We start from the raw sequence: 20,316 nt of genomic DNA, 5'->3' as shown, positions 1-20,316 counted from the left end.
CGATCGTAGCGAGCCAGGAGCGCCTGTGTATTGGCAATGCGCCAGATGTTTGCTGCCTGGGCTGAAATCCTTTTTCCGGAGGTCTCCAGCACCTAGGACTCCTTGTCCGGGGGAGGAGCATCACCAGTTGTCTGCGAGTGCGCTCGTTTGCGAGCGTTAGCAACCACGATGGAGTCCAGAGGTAACTGGCCTCTAATGTACATAGGGTCCCCGGGCGCAGGCTTGTATTTTTTCCTCGATCCTGGGGTTTATCACCCGTGCCCTGGTTGTTTCCTTGAAAATGTCCTTTGCTGGCTTGAGGACACCTTTTAACATGGGCAGAGTCTTTACAGTCCTCTCTGAGGAGGCGAAAGTGTCCACTAAGAAATCGTCCTCAATTGTGTCCGAGTGGAGTTGCACTCCATGATTGGCTGCGGCACGTTCAATGAGGGCGTTGAAGGCAGCAGTGTCCTCTGTGGGAGATGTTTTGGCGCCATAAAGCTGTGTGTCCTGGGTATCTGTAGCGGCACCCGGGTCTACAGGGTCATCTCAAGCTTGATCTGGGTCCTGCTGCTCCTCAGGATCTATATCCCTGGGGTAGGTGGTGTCATCACCCATGTAATCCTCCATTGCGTCCGTGTCGGAGGGCGTCGGAGAAAAGGACTGGGGATCTGGATAGGAGGTGTGGAGGCGTTCATATAGAACTGGTTCCGATTCTGCTGGCAGTTTTTGCTTTAGAGGGATTCTGTAAGAGTCCAAAGCCTGGTCGGAAGTGACCTTCCGCTTTCGGAGCATGAGCCTGCCGGTGTCGGCGTCATTGTATTGGGACGGTGAAGGCCCAGTGGGAGAGTGTCCAGTAGATGGGGACCTTGTCTGGGTGACACGTGTTCGGATCTCGAATAGTTTTGGCGCTGTGGACGGCGGCAAACCAAAAGTGATGTTGGTTGGTGCCGAAGGTGCCTTTGGAGCCTTTTTCGGCTCGGAGCCGGACGTGGCCAGGAGGGCTGCCTGTTCTCTGATACGTTGCAAGGACGCTGCAACTTGTCGCACCGAGAACGCCGAAGGTTCTTTGGTGCCGAGTGGTTCTGTGGAGGTAGGTGTGGACTTCTTCGGAGCCACAGGGTCATCGAGTCGAGGAGAGGTAGTAGCGGTCGACGGCGTCGATGACTGGCCCGTAGTCGCTGCCTTCGCAGTGGATTCCGATGGAGCGGCCATTTTAACCTTGTTGGTCGGGGCCGATTGCTTCGGTGCCGGGGGCCGAGGCGCTTTGGCGGTACCGATGGCCTTCCTTTTTGGATCGGTGCCGACATCCGCTGCAGCGAGTTCGGCGCCGAAATCCCTTTTGGTGCGTTCGGAGCCGATGGTTTTGGCTGGCGTCGAAGGAGTGGAGGTCTTCGAGCCGACCAGTGCCAGTTTCACTTTCGGTTTCTGTTGAACCGGTGCGACGATTGGTTTCGGTTTCGTTGAAGGGAAACCAGTCTTTTTCGGTAATAATGGCTCTCGCTGGATGTTCGAGGCCGGGCCAGAGGGCGGGGCTGAAGAACTGCGGGATTGATCTCGGGTAAGGCCCGAAGGCGATCCCTCGACCGGAGCCGTAGACTGACGCACTTTAATAGCCTCCGTTTGGACGGGTAGGCCCTGCTCTTCACCAGAGCTATCTTCTTCGGCCCGAAGGCCTCATCGTAGTCCCCTACCTCATCGTCGGCTTCTTCCCTGTGAAAAAGCTCTTCATCTGTGTCTTCCGATCGGGAATCGTGTTCGGAAGCGGGGCTGGAGTTTGTTTTCCACGCTTTCAACATCTTCGTCCTCGGTGCTGAAGATGTTGGTCGGGGCCGGTGCCGATTGCTGCGCTTCTAATCTCGCAGCTCGTCGATTCCGGAGAGTCTTCTTGGATCTGAATCGGGCACAGGCCATACATTTCGACTCGTCGTGATCGAGAGAGGCATTTGTTGCACACCGGGTGGACGTCGATATGTGGATATTTTGCGTGGCAAACAGGACACCGTTTGAATGGGGTCCTCGATTCCATCGTCGATGTAAGATCGATGGTCGGATGAAACAGATCCGAAAAAAGTTGATAAGGTTGCTAAACTAGCAAGTAAGCTGTCGATACCGATCGGGAACAGTACCGACGAAAACTAAAGGCCTTTTGGCCTGAAACTAAATTTTCCTAACTTGAGTCAAGATAAGCACATCCGAACCCAATATCGGAAAAAAACAATCTGAGGATGGAGAGGATGCCCATGCGCACTGTGGTCCGGGGGAGGAGTCACCTATCTCAGGATACTTCGAAGACTCTTCCAGGACAACAACGTGCAAACATCCGGACCCAACACTAGGCGGCGATCTATGCACCGATATGAATTCAGCAGCCCACATGCCTCGAACCCTGGCATACCTCAGTCACCCCTCTAGCTGGGTGCCCTATGCCAGAGGTGTGGGCACAGGTGCATGAGCCCTGTGCCCCTACAGTACCCAGGTCCATTCCTGGGAACTGTAAGTGCAGTGCTGCCATTAAGAGTATATGGTGCTGGGAGGTCGTCAACACGAACTCCACAGCACCATGATGGCTACACTGAAGACTGAGAAGTTCGGTATCAAACTTCTCAGCACAGTAAACCCACACTGATGCCAGTGTGGGATTTACTGTAAGATGCACGACAGAGGGCATCTTAGAGATGCCCCCTGAACCTAACCTACAATCCACATCTTGTCTGAGGGGCTGGCTAGGCTGCCACACAGCAGACAGGTTGCTGGACCCCTGGGTAGAGAGCCATCTGCTCTCCTGGGCCTGCAACAATGCACATACTGGGTGAGGTGCGAAGTCTCCTCCCCCAGGATGGGCAGGGGAAGCTTCAAAGGCATTCCGCCTTTGTGAGCTTCTCCAGGCCACTTGCTGTACCCAGCAACTGGCCCCTACCGGTTCTCAACCCCCTCGCTGGCGGGAACACTGTCCGGAAACCCCAAGGAAGGACAGGAGGTGTGCCAGCCTCTGCCAACCCCACCCCTCCGGTGGGGGAGGCGAGGTGAAGCACGTCCCCGGGCTCTCGCCATCTTGAAGATGGGGAGCCCTGCCCAATCAGGACTACGCCACTGCCCCCCTTCCACGGGAGAGTGGCAGGATAGGGGATGGACCCACCCCAGGGCAGGGACCCAGTGGTCCCTGCCCCTTCCCTACCTGAAATGCCCCTAAATGTAGTATTTAGGGGTACCCTGAACCTTCCTTCCTCAGATCCCGATTCAACAACAAGCAAGAAGATCAAGAAAGCAGAAGACGCGCCGCGCAGCTGCTAATAAAAGGACGACATCAACTGACTTGGCCCCAGCCCTACCGGCCTGTTGATCCTTGAACCTGCTCCTGTGGAACTCCGGTGCCTTCAGTGGTCAGCAACCTCAAAAACCCCGGAGGACCTGACCCCCTTGAGACTCTACCAAGAATGGAACTCCCACGAGCAGTGGCTCTGCTCAAAGCAAATTGCTAACCCCTGGCATCAGCCCGGAACCGCGAACCCTGCACACTCTGCACCCGCCTGGCCTGTGCCGGAGTGAACAAAGACCCAGAGGGCGTCCCCCCGGCGACTAGGAACCCGAATCCAGCACCCAAGGACTCACCTCGACGCTCCTGCCGACATCTGCAGCCTCAGAACCAGGTACCCCCCCCAACCGCTTTCAACAGAGGGTAAGATTTCCCGACATCAAAAGGCACCCCTGCACCCGGCGGCCCCCTGTGCCCAACTCCTGGGTACCTACCTATCCTCCAACTACCCAACTTACCTCTCAAAGTGGTGGTGGCACCTGAAGAATCTTCGTCCCCGAGCTTGCAGCCTTTGTTCAACCTGGAGCTTTCCCATTGAAATCCATTGAGCGCCCGAAGGCTCAAAAGCACCCTGCACCCAGCCGCCAGAGTGGCCCTGGCAGCGTACCTTCTACTCCTACCTACTTCCCAATTTGCCCTGAGCAAGTGACCAGGAGCCCAGATCCCACAGCCGCGTGGCCTGCTAGTCAGCAGCCACTAACCAAGCCCCCCCCTGTCTCCCATAGGATAACATTGGGCCTAACTCTCTCTGCACCCGGCCGCCCTTGTGCCGCTGAGGGTGAACCAACTGTACCTACCTGACCCTGGGAGACCCCTGAGTTTATGCCCAGAACCTTAACTCTGCCAGTCGAGTACTTACCTTTAAACCGATAACTCAATTTTCTGTATAGGGTTACATTGACTGGTTTTTCCTGAAATTTCTTCTAAGTGTGGACTTTTCAAATCTTCAAATATTCACCAAAAATCAGCCAAGTGGCAAAAACGAATGTAATCACCTGTTCCTAGGTGAACTCCCAGTGCTGGATCTTGGTGCCCAGCACGGACTCTGAAAAATCTCTACAACTGTACTTACCCTTAACTCAATTTTCTTCCATAGGAAATCATTGACTGTTTTTCTGCGAAATTTCTTCTAAGTGTCGATTTTTGCAAACTACAAATATTCTTTAAAAATCGTACCAACTGTGAAAACGTAATTACTTACCTGTTTTGGATAGATGTTCCAGTACTGAGCCTAGGAGCCCCGCACTGGATTACAAAAGTAACGAGAACATACTTTACCTGTAACTTGAATTTTCATCCATAGGGAACCATTGACTGTTTTTCTATGAAATTTCTTCTAAGTTTCAATTTTGCAAACTTATAAATATTCGTTAAAAATCGCCTGTATAACTTAAACTGCTTACAGGTGGTACACTAGTGCTGGATCTAGGATCCAACACTGACCTACAAAAAGTAACCATAACCTCACTTACCTGCTAAGTGAATTTCCTTCCATAGGATAACATTGGAAATTTGATCAGAAAAAGTTTCCAAGTGTCAACTTTTAAAATAGCAAAATATTGCTTCAAAATCACAACAGTAACTAAAACGAATTTACTCACTTGTTTCCAAGAACTGTCTCAGGACTGAATCTAGGATCCAGTCCTAGAGTTAGAAAAGTAATCTTGAAAGTAATCAATTGCATATAACTTAAAATACCCATTGAGCTCACGTTTAAAATTGTGTTGCCTATTGCAACAAACTGTAAGTATTTCCTGCACAAGTCAATTGCCTATTGCAAAGTATTTAACTAAAGCATCTCATTCTGAGAAAGTATATTTTGATACCTAATGTTGGTTCTAAAATAAAACAACCATATATTTTTTATACAAACCATTGGCCTAGAGTTCAGTTTTTGAGTGTGTGAGACCATTTGCTGACTAGGTGTGTACAACAAATGCTTTACACTGTCCTCTGATACTGCCTTATTGCTCGACCAAGCTACCACATTAGAGAGTGAGGTTATATCTAACTTTAGCCTCTGCCAAACCTCTGGGGATTGTGGACTCTGTGCATACTGGACCTATTTGGGAATAGTATATACGGAGCCACTTTCTCACACCAGCCAAAAGAGAAAATGGGGAAACACGGAGGACGGACCCAAGCAGTCAACCGGAACACAGGAAAGCCAGGAGAAACCTAGCCCCCCTGGAACACCAGACAGAAGACCAGGCGGAAATGCCGGACAGGAAGGCGGAAACTCCACAACTGAGGGTGTACCAACTGTACCTACCTGACCGTGGGAGACCCCGAGTCTATGCCCAGGACCTTAACTCTGCCAGTCGAGTACTTACCTGAAAGCCGATAACCTACATTTTCTCCATAGGGTAACATTGACTGGTTTCACATGGAAGTGTTGAGTTTTGAAATGTTAAAATATTCACTAAAAATCGCCCAATAAACGAAATTACTAACCTGTTAGCAAGAGAGATCCCAGTGCTGGATCTTGGTGCCCAGCACTGAACCTGAAAAGTAATTACAACTGTACTTACCGATCACTTGATTTTCCTCCATAGGATAACATTGCCTGGTTTTTGACAGAAATTCTTGCAAGTATCAATTTTTTGAAACATAAAAATATTCCTTAAAAATCCCCTGTGTAACAAAAACGATTTATTTCAACTGTTTACTGGAAATGCACCAGGGCTAAATCCAGGATCCAACCCCGAGTAAAAAATGATACATAAAGTAATTGAAATTGCATTTACTTAAAAATTCCCATTGAGCTCAATGTTATAATTGTGTTTGAATTGTGTTGCCTATTGCAACAACTGTAACTATTGCATTTAAAAGTCTATTGCTTATTGAAAGTACTCAACTAGAGCATTTCATTCTGAGAAAGTATTTTGATACCTACCTGTGGTTCTAAAATAAAACAACTATATATTTTTATATAGAAAACAACTGGCCTAGAGTTCAGTTCTTGAGTGTGTGAGACCATTTGCTGACTGAGTGTGTACAACAAATGCTTTACACTGTCCTCTGATACTGCCTTACTGCTCGACCAAGCTACCACTTTAGAGAGTAAGGTTATATCCAACTTTAGCCTCTGCTAAAGCTCTGGCGATTGTGGACTCTGTGCACACTGTACCTATTTGGGGACAGTATATACAGAGCCACTTTCTCACACCAGCCAAAAGAGAAAAAGGGAGACACTGAGGACGGTCCCAAGCAGTCAACCAGAACACAGGAAAGCCAGGAGAAACCTAGCCCCCCTGGAACACCAGACAGAGGACCAGGTGGAAAAGCTGGACAGGAAGGCGGAAACGCCACAACACAACACCATAGACAGCATGCCAGACTGGTCGAGCGATGTAGCAAACACAGAGAATGACAGAAGCTGGAGCAGCGCAAGCTGCGCCCGGACAAGACACGAGAACGCACCAGCGGTATACAGTGATGCCAGGAAAGGCAGGGAACACGAAAAACCTTCCCAGCGCAGGACAGAGCTGTGCAATAGCTACAAGTACCCCACATAGGGTATGATACGTCCCAAGAAAACATGGTAACACCTCTTAGGGAAAAAATCCCACAGCAGAGGACAAGAACATAAAGGACCTGCAGATACAACCACAGATGGCTTGCCAATCAGCCAAACAAAAAACATACATAAGGCCCAACCTGAGGACACATTCGGGTGTACCAACAACCAAAGAACCACAAAAGCCAAAGGGGCTGTACCAGCAGCCAACAGCACAAAGGGGTCAACCTAAGTACCCCGAAGGCACGCCAACCCACACAGAATACACAGACGGTCCAACCGAACCACTAGACCCCCGAAAAAAGGGTGGGATAACGCCGCCCATAAAGCAACAGAGGACAGACAAGCCAAGTTTACTGATGGGGAGGAGGACGGAGCCCTGCAAGGAGCTGCTGAATGGCAGCATCCGCATGGGTGTTAAACAAAAGCACCCCATCAAAAGGCAGGTCAACCAGACGCTCCCTAACATTCTCAGGGAAAACACTATCCCTCAACGAAGCATGGCGACGGAGAGCTACTGAACTTACCATTGTGCGGCCGAGAGCATCAGAAACATCCAGGGCCGAGCGAAGAATAAACGCGGCCAACTCCCGGCCATCCATCACATGGCAGCCCAGACACCTTCTTGAGAGGCACAAGACAGAAGGGACTCCACAGAATCCCACAAGCTGGAAGTAGCCCTGGCAAACACCCAAAGCGTGTTGAGCGCTCGCAAAGCAGCACTAGAGGAAGCGAAGATGTGACGCCCCCATGAATCCAACCACTGGGCCTCCCGTGACAGAGGAAACACCACCAAAGGTAAGAAAGGAAAAGCAGTCTGCAGAAGAGGGCGCTGGGTAGAAGGGTGGAAGAAAGGCAGACTGGATCGCGCGGAGCAGGACGGTGGCGGAGCGACTGGGGCACCGGATGCTCCATGGCAGGACGCCCCCAGAAGAGAATTATGGAGCGAAGCTTCAAAGGGAAGAAGCAGCTCCTGTCCACCAGAGCCCTGATGGAGAACCTCAAGCAAATGGTCCGTAGGGAATGGTGTGGCGGGGTCGCCCATGTGCAAAATTCCAACAGCCATGGAAATGGCCCGGGCAAAGGCTACACTCGCCTCTGTAGGGCGTCGTGGGGGGGAAAGCAAGTCCTCCGCGGGTGACGGCTGTAAACTAAGCCGGTCATCTCCGAGTCCAGCTGGAGGAAGAAATGGCCAGCCTTGGAATGGTAGAAGATTCACAGACGAGTGGGGGACCGGAGATGCCTCTGGGGAAGGCTGTGGCCACGGGGACGGCGAAAAGCCCTCCCTGGAAGACACCGGGGAAAAGGACACAATGCGGCGTCCCGTCTCCGGGGAAGAAGAGACAAAAAGATGACGAACCTCCGGAGAGGGGGGGACCTCTGGAGACGAGACGACGACCCGACGCCGGCACGGCGCCGTGGAGTCCGCCACAGGCGCGACATCAACCGGCGCCGGAGGGGACGCCGAGACGACCTCCTTCACCACTTGCGCCCTAGGAGAATGGGGCGGGGCCAGCTCCGGGTCGGCGAAAGAAAAGCGCCAAAAAGGCACCGACTCGACCTCCGACAAAGCAGCCGCCTGCGTGGAGTGGCGCGAGGGACCCAGGGATGCGCCCCAGCCCCTAGCCAACACCCGCGGCGCCGCCAGGGCCGACAGCCGTCGGCGCCTAAGCGGCGTCAGCTCGGCTTCTGGCAAGGCCGCCGCCTGCCCAGAAGACCGAGGAGGACTCGGGGCGAGCTGCGAGTACCGGCGACCTCCCGTGACACCACAGGGACCCCCTCGGGGGTTTGCGGCAAGGCAGAGGCGCCGTGGGCTGAAGAGGGGAACCCCGTAGGGCTGCACCCCGACACCACACCTCCAAAACCTGAAGCCGAGCCCGTCGGCGCCGGAGCCTCCGCAGAAGGCCCCGCACGTGGCAAGGGATCCACAGATGTCCCAGCAAGAGGAGGAGGGGCCAAGGAAACCTGCAGAGCCGCAGCATAGGCCTCCATTTGGGCCCTGGTCACCCCGACGCCAGGAAACGGCGGGTAGGGTGGCGACGAATGAGGCCGCATGTCCCGTGGAGAACCCGCGCCCTCCGCAGAGCGGGGACCAGGCCTCGGGAACAAGCTATAAGACTTACCGACAGGCGAGCAACGCCCTAGGGGCCTCGGTGACGGATGATGTCGGAACCGGAAGAGGCGATTCTAGGATCCTTCCGTGGGGGACGGATGCGGAGACGACACTGGACAACCAGGCCGAAAGGAGCTTCATCTGGCGCTCCTGCCGGGAATTAGGCTTCAGATAATGGCAAGCGTCGCAGTCCGTGGAATCATGGTGCCCGCCCAAACACCACATGCAAATAGGATGAGGGTCCGTCACCGACATCTGACACGTGCAAGACGAGCACGCCTTAAAGCTTGAAGGCATTCGCACACTGTCCCACAATGCAAAGCGTGAAAAGAAAGCCTGAAAACAGGTCAGGGACACGATCCGGATCCGCGTTGCACGCGGAAAAGAAGGCAACTGATGTCAGCGACATCAGGGCAGAGTCGCGTGGTACCGCCCCCCCCCGGATGCTGGGGCACAGAAAGTTTTCCGGGTTCAGTCTCACGACTGGGGATAATTCTACGTTAAGGGATCTGCGGCTAGTAGTCTCTATCCGATACTAGTGTCCAGGCTGAGTGGCTGCTCACCAGCAGCCACCACCAGACATGTTTCTGGACCCCTGGGTCGAGAGCCTGCTGCTCTTGGGGGTCTAAAACAATGCATATCCTGGGACGAGGTGCCAAGCCTCCTCCCCACGATGGGTAGGGTCCACCAAGGGGAAGCTTCAAAGGCGTGCCGCCTTTCTGAGCTTCCCCATGCCTTTTACTGCTTCCAGCAACTGGTCCCCACCGGTTCTGATCCCCACTTTGGGTGGGAAAACCAGCGGAAAAACCAAGTGAGGAAGGGAGGTGTGTCCACCTATGCCAACCCCACCCCTCAGTTGGGGAAGCGAGGTGCAGCACAACTCTCAGTACCCGCCATCTTGCAGATGGGGGGTCCCAGCCAACCTGAGCGAGGCATATGCCCCCCTTGCACGGGAGGGTGGCATAATAGGGGGTGTACCCCAGTGCTTAATTTGTAAAATATTAAGTGCCAGGGCTCTGACCAGGAGGCCACTGCAGCTTGCGCCACCCATGACCTCTGTCATCGCTGCCAAAACAACCACCTCTCTCGCATGTAAATGCGACAGTTGAGATTATTATAGGTCCCCAAAGCTAAAGGAATGGCTGGGGAGGCAGGTATTAGTAATTCTTTTATGTATATTGTTTTCCTAAACAACTGTTAATATGCTGATCTATAAATTACATGAGCAGCGCCACCTTGTGGCAGACTGCCCTAAGTGTGGTGTTGACAATTAGGTCCCGAGCACCGGAAACCAATTAAGTGCCGGTGCTGAGCACCGGAAAGCTCCGGCTCAAATTAAGCACTGGTGTACCCACCCCCAAGGAAGGGACCCATTGGTCCCAACCTTACCTGTAAGGACCCTAAATCTAGTGTTTAGGGGCACCCACAAACTTTGCCTTCTCAGACAAGAAACAACCAAGAAGAAAAGAAGGACCGAACAACAGTGATGAGGCTAAGAAGAGGACGACACCTACTGACTTGGCCCCAGCCCTACAGGCTTGTCCCCACCTCGAACCTGCAAAAGCGAAACTCCGGTGTGTCCTGCAGCCAGCAACCTCAAGAACACAGAGGATGTGCCCGGCCTTCCAAAGAAAAGACTTTGTCTCCCGAGAACACCGCATTTGTTCACCCAGACTCTGGCTCCGGCCAAATCCTCGAATCTGCACCACTGTGCACCCGTCTCCCACGCCCGAGATCGAATGACCCAACACCATGAGGAGGTCTCCCCAGCGATTCTGATCTGGATCTCTGACCTGCCTCAAATCCCCCAGCAAAGCCTGCAGCCTCTTTCTGGAGGAACCTCTCAACTACAACCGGAGCTGGTAAGAGAAACCAGACGCCTAAAGGCACCCCTGCACCCAAAGCCCCACGGCCTTGGGTGACCCAACCGACTGTGTCCCAGCATACCCAGGCATCCCAACTTACCTCTCCAAATGCTGGTCACCTTCAGAAGATCTTTGTCTCCGAGCCTGCAGTCTTTGTTGAAACTGGAGAATCCCGATTGAAACCAACAGGGCACCCGATGTCAAAACAGCACCCTGCACACAGACGCCCTAGCACCACTGCGGGTGCACTTCGTGTGGTAAAAAGGATCCCCCTTTGCCCGGAGCCTAACACTGGGAGCTTTGCTCCCACAACCCAGTGGCCTGCTCATAAGCAGCCACCAACCAGAGTCCCCCTATCCCTCATTGGATAACATTGGGCCTCAGCACTCTTAACCTGGCTGCCCTAGTGCCGCTGAGGGTGTTTTGAGAGTGCATCCTAGATCCTGGGGGAACCCTTGTTCTACCCCAAGAAGCTCTACCCCAAAGACGGAGTACTTACCTGGTAACAGATAACTTCATTTCTCTCCATAGGAAACGTGTGTGTGTGTGTGTGTGTGTGTGTGTGTGTGTGTGTGTGTGTGTGTGCGTGTGTGTGTGCGCGTGTGTGCGTGTGTGCGTGTGCGCGTGTGTGTGTGCGCGTGCGCGCGCGTGTATATATATATAGAGCGAGCGAGAGACAGAGCGAGCGACAGAGCGACAGAGCGACAGAGCGACAGAGCGACAGAGCGACAGAGAGACAGAGAGACAGAGAGACAGAGAGACAGAGAGACAGAGAGACAGAGAGACAGAGAGACAGAGAGACAGAGAGACAGAGAGACAGAGAGAGACAGAGAGAGACAGAGAGAGACAGAGAGAGACAGAGAGAGACAGAGACAGAGAGAGACAGAGACAGAGAGAGACAGAGACAGAGAGAGACAGAGACAGAGAGAGACAGAGAGAGACAGAGACAGAGAGACAGAGAGACAGAGAGAGAGACAGAGAGAGAGAGACAGAGAGAGAGAGACAGAGAGAGAGACAGAGAGAGAGACAGAGAGACAGAGAGAGAGAGACAGAGAGAGAGAGACAGAGAGAGAGAGACAGAGAGAGAGAGACAGAGAGAGAGAGACAGAGAGAGAGAGACAGAGAGAGAGAGACAGAGAGAGAGAGAGAGAGAGAGAGAGAGATATATTCCGGGCCTCTAAGGGTGGCACAATAAGTGCTGCAGCCCTTTTGGGTGTGCAACAGTATAGATTTAGGGAAGGAAGATAGGCCCTGGGTACCTGGTTGGCAGGAATCCAGAGAACCCTTAGTCAAAGAGCATCAACATCAGGCAAAAAATGGGGGGTGGGGCAACCATGCAAAAAGGGGCACTTTCCTACAAACAGTCTAATCCACTTGAATCTTTAAGGTCTTCAAGAATGTTAGCTTCTTCATAAATGTCACCACCGTCATCATCCTCGTAGCACTGTTTGGAGTCTGAGAAACTGCAATGACATTGCTCAGGGCATTGTTGAGCTTCCCAATCTGATAAAACTATCAGACTAAGATCCGGAATCACTGACAATAGCAGCAGCTATGCTTGGGTCTATGGTGTCTGCCTGTGTATCGCAGGCATCGTCAGACGTTGCACCGGGCTCAATGACTGGGTTGATCTAAAGGCATGTTCTGGGACAGATCCACCAACAGACCTCAGTCAGGCTGCAACCTCAATTCTTTGAGCAGAAGGCACTCAAGTGGGTTTTGATTGGGTACCAAAAATGACGGCTATGGTCTCCTCCTGGAGTTGCATTTAGTCTGCTGTGGCTGCTCGCTGAGGTAAGAGGTCATGTGGAAGCACATCGGCTGTCCGCTCCGCAGAGGGGGTATGAGGTCAAGAGGTACCTCCGAGCAACGCCTGAGTGAGGACGGTGGGACGTTGGTGACCCAAATTTGGACTTCTTTCGCGATTTGTGTGACGTACCTGAATTCCTGGATCTCAATGTAGAGCCGTCCTGAGATCGGTCCCTGGAGTGAGAGCGCTGCCATGCTCTCTACCTTGAGCGCTTCTGCGCCTTACTCTGGAGGTCAGGGACTACGAGTTTGGTTCTTTTTCATGCGAGAAGAGCACAACTTTGTGTCATGTGAGGTGCCGAGAGGCAGACATCATGGTTTTCAGTCACCGACACCTGTTGGTGACAGTCACAAGACTGCTTAAAATGTGTCGTTTTAGGGCCCATATCTGCACACTTGAAATAGAGTTTCATGTTTTTTCATGAAGCAAAAGGTCATTCTAAGACAGCATTGCTTGCTGCGCGTCAGCATTGGAAGGCACGGACAGACAAGAACGGACATCAATGTATGGGGGTAGTACATATAGTGGGGACGTCAATTCCGAGGCAGGAGGCAGCCGACGTGGAGCCGCACACCACCACCTACCGAAGCACAAGCGAACTGCTGTGTTGTAAAGTTTTCAGGTCCAGTCTGGTGCTTGGTGAAATTCACAAGGTGAAGAATCTGCGGATAGAAGTCTATGTATATGTGCACTGATAACGTTTATAATCTAACTAGGTAACTTTGTACATTTTACTGTCCAAGGTCAGTGATAGTAAAATCTATTCGCAAGGAGGTGGTAAGGGATTGAACCCCAAATTCAGACTAACAGTAATCACGCTTAAAAAACTATAGGACTAGTCAGATTTATCTATCTTAAGCGAGTTAGAGACCTAATTTATAGTAGAGCGGTATGGAATGAAGTCCTAAAAACCTGAGCTATGAATCCTAGCCCAACATACATGCTTTTTTCCCACCCTAGCATCAATGTGGCCACCCATCTTCGCTTTTTGTCACAAAAGAAAATACTTGTATCTAAAATTAAGACCACTGAAAATGTTTAATATACTAAGTGTCAAAGCTATGAATGTATAAACAAATATCACTACTATATATCAAGACTATTGAAAAGGGTGGGTTGTGCAATAAAGTGAAATTTCTTTATTTGGTCTACATCAATTGGGAATACAGAAGTGGCAATATTCGGGAAAGTTGCTTTAAAGTGTTTCAATTAGCTTCTGACATGTTTTAAGGTTGGGCCAATACAATACACCCAAATTAATAGCAGGATACATAACATCAATCTGTAGAATGGCAAGGTACCTCCATGCAGTGATAAGCAGGGATATGATGCCCTCATTAAATCCTTAAGCAATCCGTCTGCATGCTCTTGCTTGTCAACAAATATAATGACAGATCCTTTCTCCTGGTTGTTTCCCAACAATTCAAGCAGCTTCAAAAACTTTTTATCTTCTTCTATGACAATCTGAAAAAACATCACAAAAAAATAACAAATAAACTGTTGTCCAGACATAAGCTAGCAGCAAAGAAAGAATGGCAAAGGTACAGTGGGATCAGGAAGGAGACGCGTTTATGGATTTAAAGCTTTGGAACAGATTACACAAATTAACAAACTACCTTCTAATAGAAATTCCAGCTAAGATTCTGGTACATCACTGAAATATTGCCCCAGTGCAAGGTAATGAGTTTGTCAACAATCCATCCATGATGCCCGGAGTTCGTTCCTGATAACTGTGTTATTTAATTCATAATCTGAACTGCAGCAAATCTTGATATGGCATCTGAGAGACTTACTACACGAGTACTAGAGTGACACAGAGTAAGATCACCACCACCACCACAGAGGATATCTGACACCTCAAACTTGAACGTAAGTGCATTAAAGACTATGGGCCGCATTACAAGAAGCCCACTGTTGCCTGGTGGGATTACTGCATAGTGCTGGACTATTACAAGCGTCCGGCTACAATGGTGAATAACGTAAAGGATGCAGAAATACCACACTGCTTCTGCATGTTGTTCCCAGTCTGGCCTTTTTCCAGGCATATAATCCACTAAAAGCTAAACACAGAAGCATACGTGCCCAGAAATACTGTCCACCTGTAATCCAGAGGATTTCAACCAAGACAGACACCTTTTGAATTTGTATTAGGCTTGTGCTTTTATGGTCATTGTTGAGCTCTAGTAAGTGGTTGCAGAAAGTGCTCTTTGGTATGGTGATGATGAAGCTCTTTCAAAAGGAATTCGATATGGATAACCATCATGGGTCTGGTCTCAAAGCATGTCAAAAAATGAACGTTACTGAAAAGTTAGCTAAGCATCAAACTCTACTGCCGTTGTCATAAATTATGTCATTTCAGATACCATCAGTGTTGTCAAAGAATGTCATGAGTGCTATAATATGGGAGTTCATAAGCAGTGCATGGTGAGGCTGCCAGTTATATTTACTTGAGTTTACTAGGACTGGTGAATATCAGTGGTTCTTAGACTTTAACATTTTTCACCCAACTATAACGTCACATTAACCTTTGTTTTATTCAGTGAATTGCTGCATTTTTTTTAATGTAACAATATACAGGGGTGTCATTTTATGTATGGCAGACCTACTGGCTTTGTCAAAGGGTCAGAACACCAAAATATAAAAGACAGGCCTACTGGCTTGAACAGCAGGAGATTACATCAAAATATGTAAAGAAGACCTATTGCTTTGTCAAAAAGTCAACAATACCTAGAATCAAATGTATATTTTATAAATACACATATTGCAATGCTGAACTCTTTCACTGCTAGGCCTTTCCCCCTCCACTGCTAGGCCTTTCCCCCTCCACTGCTAAGCCTTTCTTCTTTTGCTATTTGGGGTAGCTCGCACTTAGGCCTCCATAACTTTTTGTCCACATAAGTTATCCACACCAAATTAGCGTCCTTCTCCAACATCCTGGGGATTCTAAAGGTATCCAGGGTTTGTGGATTCTCCTGGGACTGAGAAAATAGCCAAAATATTGGTACAAAGTGTGTTTTTGGGAAAAAAGTGCTCTGAATAAAGTGTTTTTATTTCTCATAATAATGGCATCAACGAACCGTTTGAAGTCCTAAAGTCACTATCTTCCCAACTTTCAGAAACATGCAGAGCTGAATAAAAAAACAATTTTTTAAATAAAATTTTGGCATTTTTCAAAGAGGTAGCTCATTTTTCCTATTTTTGTACTTCCGTTTAGTAGTGCAAAACAGTGTGAAAGCCATGGGTGATCACCCAGGAAGGAATATGCTACTTACCAGTATGCATCTGTTCTTGGCATGTAGAGCTGCAGAGTTGTACACTTAGCATAGGTCGCCATCTGGTGTTGGGCCCGGATGTTTGCAGTTTGTTTTTCTTCTTGGACCGTATTTGGAAGTCACGAGTTTGGTGACTCCTCCTTCGGTCCGTACTGCGCATGGGCTTCGGCTCCATCCTCAGATTGTTTTTCGCCAACAGGGAAATGATGGAGCGTAGTAATAACAGTGAGAAACCCATGTGTGTTGTATCTAAATAAGATGGACTGGAACGGATACAGGTAGCCGGGGAGGCGGGTGGGCGTGTACAACTCTGCAGCTCTACATGCCAAGAACAGATGCATACTGGTAAGTAGCATATTCCGTTCGAGGCATATGAGCTGCAGATTGTACACTTAGCATAGATTATATAGCAGTACCCAACCTTAGCGGCGACCACCGGTATCCGTTGCAGCTGTTTGAAAGAGTGTTTTTAGTACAGCCTGGCCCACCCTAGCTTGCTGCTGGGAATGCACATCTACACAGTAGTGTTTTGTGAATGTGTGCGGTGTAGACCATGTGGCTGCCTTGCATATGTCATCTAAGGGTATATTCCCTAGAAAAGCCATAGAAGCCCCTAACTTTCTTGTAGAGTGGGCTTTAGGGGGAACAGATAATGTTCTCTTTGCCTTCTGATAGCAAATTTGTATGCATTTTACAATCCACCTAGCTATCCCTGATTTTGAGATGGGGTTGCCTTTATGTGGTGGAGAAAAGGAGACGAACAACTGTTTGGTCTTCCTGAAGGGTTGCGTTCTTTGTATGTAATATAGCAACGCTCTTTTCACATCTAGTGTGTGTAAGGCCCTTTCCGCAACAGATTGGGGTTGCGAAAAGAAGACAGGTAATTCCACTGATTGATTGAGGTGGAAGGGGGTAATGACTTTGGGCAGGAACTTCGGATTAGTTCGAAGTATGACCTTGCTGTGATGCATTTGTATGTAAGGTTCCTGTATGGTGAACGCTTGTATTTCACCAACCCTTCTAAGGGAAGTGATAGCTACAAGGAAAGCTGTTTTCCAGGTGAGAAATTGTAGCTCACATTTGTGCATTGGTTCGAAGGGCGGACCCATTAGTCGTGTAAGGACCAAATTTAGATTCCATACAGGGGAGGGTGGTGCCCTGGGAGGAATTACTCGTTTGAGGCCTTCCATGAAGGCTTTAATAGCGGGCACTCTGAAGAGTGACAAATGCTGTCTGTTTTGTAGATAGGCAGCGATCGCTGCTAGGTGTAGGCGTATGGATGAATACGCCAGGTTACACCTGTGAAGATGGAGCAGATAGCATATGATGTGTTGTATGGATGCATCTAGAGGGTTGATTGTATTGTTACGGCAGTACATTACAAATCTTTTCCACTTTGCGGCATAGCATGCTCTAGTGGTAGGACGTCTGGCTTCCATGATGATGTTCATGCAATCAGGGGGAAGGTTAAGGTACCCGAATTCTAAGATTTCAGGAGCCAGATCGCCAGGTTGAGCTGAGCTGGGTCCGGGTGCCTGATTTCTCCATGGTTCTGGGTTAGGAGGCATGGGGAAAGGTGCAGTTTTTGATGTGGTACCACTGATAGTTGTAGTAGCGTGGTGTACCACGGCTGTCTGGCCCACGTCGGAGCTACCAGAATGAGTGTGAGGGAGTGCTGTTGTAGTTTCCTGACCACTAATGGAATTAGTGGGAGAGGTGGAAAGGCGTATGCAAATCTGCCTGACCAGTTCATCCATATCGCATTGCCCTTGGACAATGGGTGTGGGTATCTGGCGGCGAAGCTTGGGCATTTTTTGTTTTCGTGGGTGGCGAAGAGGTCTATTTGAGGATGCCCCCACTGTCGGAAGAATGGGTGAAGAACTTGTGGATGCAGTTCCCATTCGTGTAGTTGTTGAGTCTGTCTGCTGAGCAGATCTGCTATGGTGTTTTGTACGCTTGGAACATGTTGTGCCAGGAGAAAAATGTTTTGGGGAATTGCCCATCTCCATATGCTCTGGGCTAAGCGGGAGAGCTGGGGAGAGTGTGTCCCCCCCTGTTTCTGTATATAATACATCGCAGTCATGTTGTCTGTGCGAATGAGGACTGCTTTGCCTGAAATCTGCTTTTGGAAAGATTTTAGGGCTAGAAAGATCGCCAAAAGCTCCAGATGGTTGATGTGGAGCGTTTTTTGCTGTGGCGTCCCTAGACCTTGCATTGTGAGGTGTAAGAGGTGCGCTCCCCAGCCGGAGAGCGATGCGTCCGCTGTTAGAGTCACTTGGGGAACCGGGTCCAGGAACGGCCGTCCCTTGGAAAGGTTTGTGGTGTTCCACCACTGCAGAGAGTGATGTGTGCGGCCGTCCACCAACACCAGATCCGTCAGCTGACCCTGGGCCTGGTTCCACTGTTGTGCTAGGCACTCCTGAAGTGGACGCATGTGGAGTCTTGCATGGGGCACTATGAAGATGCAAGACGCCATCATCCCTATGAGCTTCATAAACACTCTTGCTGGTAGAGAGTGTTGAGGAAGGAATATTTTGCGTAAGGCTAGAATGCTTGTGATTCTGGCTGAGTTTGGATAGGCAATACCTTTTGAGGTGTCTATGGTGGCCCCGAGATATTGCTTTGTGTGAGATGGTATGAGGTGGGACTTTTGGTAGTTCACCGTGAAGCCTAGCTGATGAAGCAGTTGGATGGTGCTGTTTGTATGTTGCACGCATTGGTGGTAGGACGCGGCTTTTATGAGCCAGTCGTCTAAGTAAGGGAAGACGTGAACATGTTGACGTCTGAGGTGTGCTGCTACTACTGCTAGGCATTTGGTAAACACCCGTGGTGCAGTGGTGACCCCGAAGGGGAGAACCTTGAATTGGTAATGTTGCCCGTCCACCACGAACCTGAGGTATTTTCTGTGAGAGGGGTGTATTGGAATGTGAAAGTACGCGTCTTTCAGATCCAGTGTTGTGAGAAAGTCTCCCTGGCAGAGGAGTGGGAGGACTTGTTGTAAGGTGACCATGTGAAAGTGGTCTGAATGTATGTAGGCATTTAGAGGCCGGAGATCCAGAATGGGTCTGAGGGTCTCGTCTTTCTTTGGGATTAAGAAATATAGGGAGTAGACCCCTAGATTTCGTTGATTGTCGGGTACCTGCTCTATGGCGTGTTTCTGGAGGAGCGAGAGTACCTCTTGTTTGAGCAGTGTGGAATGCTCTTGGGACATTGGACGGTGCCTTGGTGGGATATTGGGTGGGGTAGATGTTAGCTCGAGGCAGTACCCTGACCGAATGATTTGGGTCACCCATTTGTCCGATGTTATGGACTCCCATACGTGGATAAAATCTTGTAGTCTGCCCCCGACCGGAGTGGAATGGTCTGGGGGGAGCGAAGGGGAGTCATTGTGCGGGTGGGGTGGCAGAACGGGTATTGTTGGTTTTGCCCCTGCCCTTATTGTTGTTGCCTCTGTAACCACCTCTTTGGTTGCCCTTTGAAAAGGTATTTTGAGGAGGGGATTTGTAGGAGGTAGAGGCATTATCGGTGGAGGAGCCTCTACCTGTGCCACGAAAGGACGAGCGTCGAAAGGAACGCTTAGAGGCTTGGGTCTGGAGCGCTCCCATAGACTTCGCTGTGTCTGTATCTTTCTTCATTTTTTCGAGCGCTTCGTCTACCTTTGGGCCAAAGAGTGTTTGCTGGTCAAAGGTGTGATTAAGTATTGATGTCTGGACCTCAGGCTTGAACCCTGATATCCTGAGCCAGGCATGGCGTCGAAGCAGGACACTGGTGTTTATGGCTCTAGAAGCAGTGTCTGCTGCATCGAGGGCACACTTAATGGAGGTGTTTGTGATTAGTTTGCCCTCCTGTATCAGGTCATGAGCTTGGCGTTTGTATTTCTCTGGAAGGTGCTGCATAAGAGCCTCTAATTCATCATAGTGTGCTCTATCATATCGCGCAAGCAGTGCTTGTGTATTTGCAATGCGCCACATGTTTGCAGCCTGGTAGGCGGTGCGTTTACCAGACGCGTCCAGAAGTTTAGATTCCTTGTCTGGTGGTGGGGCATCTCCTGAGGATTGGGAGTTAGCCCTCTTTCTAGCTGTGGAGACAACTAGGGAATCTAGAGGAGCAGGGCCCTTGATGTATGCAGGGTCTGTGGGTGCCGCCTTGTACTTCTTCTCTATTCTAGGGTTTAGTACTCTGGCTCTGACAGGGTCTTTGAATACCTCTGTAGCGTGCTTGGTGACACCCTTAAGCATGGGTAAAATAGCAGTGGAACGATCTTGTAAATCAAATGTATCCAGTAGGAAGTCTTCTTCCACTGGTTCCGTGTGCATGTCCACCCCATGGTAGTGTGCTGCTCTCTGCACTAAATGGTGAAACCCTAAAGAGTCCTCTGGAGGAGACGGCCTTGATGGGTATAGGTCGTCTTGAGGTACATTGGGTACATCAGGGTTATTAT

At 50.0% G+C, this 20,316-nt stretch overlaps 1 protein-coding gene across 1 annotated transcript in view; it reads right to left on the bottom strand.

Annotated features, from left to right (window-relative positions):
* DDX46 (DEAD-box helicase 46) overlaps positions 1 to 20,316 on the bottom strand; it is a 1,041,144-nt gene that overhangs the window by 314,469 nt on the left and 706,359 nt on the right. Inside the window, exon 15 of the mRNA XM_085617987.1 lies at positions 13,905 to 14,067. Within this exon, the coding sequence (XP_085474113.1) occupies positions 13,905 to 14,067 (163 nt within the window). The remainder of the gene's footprint in view (positions 1 to 13,904; positions 14,068 to 20,316) is intronic.

The sequence above is a fragment of the Triturus cristatus genome, chromosome 7, assembly GCF_964204655.1.
Source record: "Triturus cristatus chromosome 7, aTriCri1.1, whole genome shotgun sequence".
In the NCBI taxonomy this organism is placed as follows: domain Eukaryota; kingdom Metazoa; phylum Chordata; class Amphibia; order Caudata; family Salamandridae; genus Triturus; species Triturus cristatus.
This window is presented reverse-complemented; position numbering and strand designations above follow the sequence as displayed.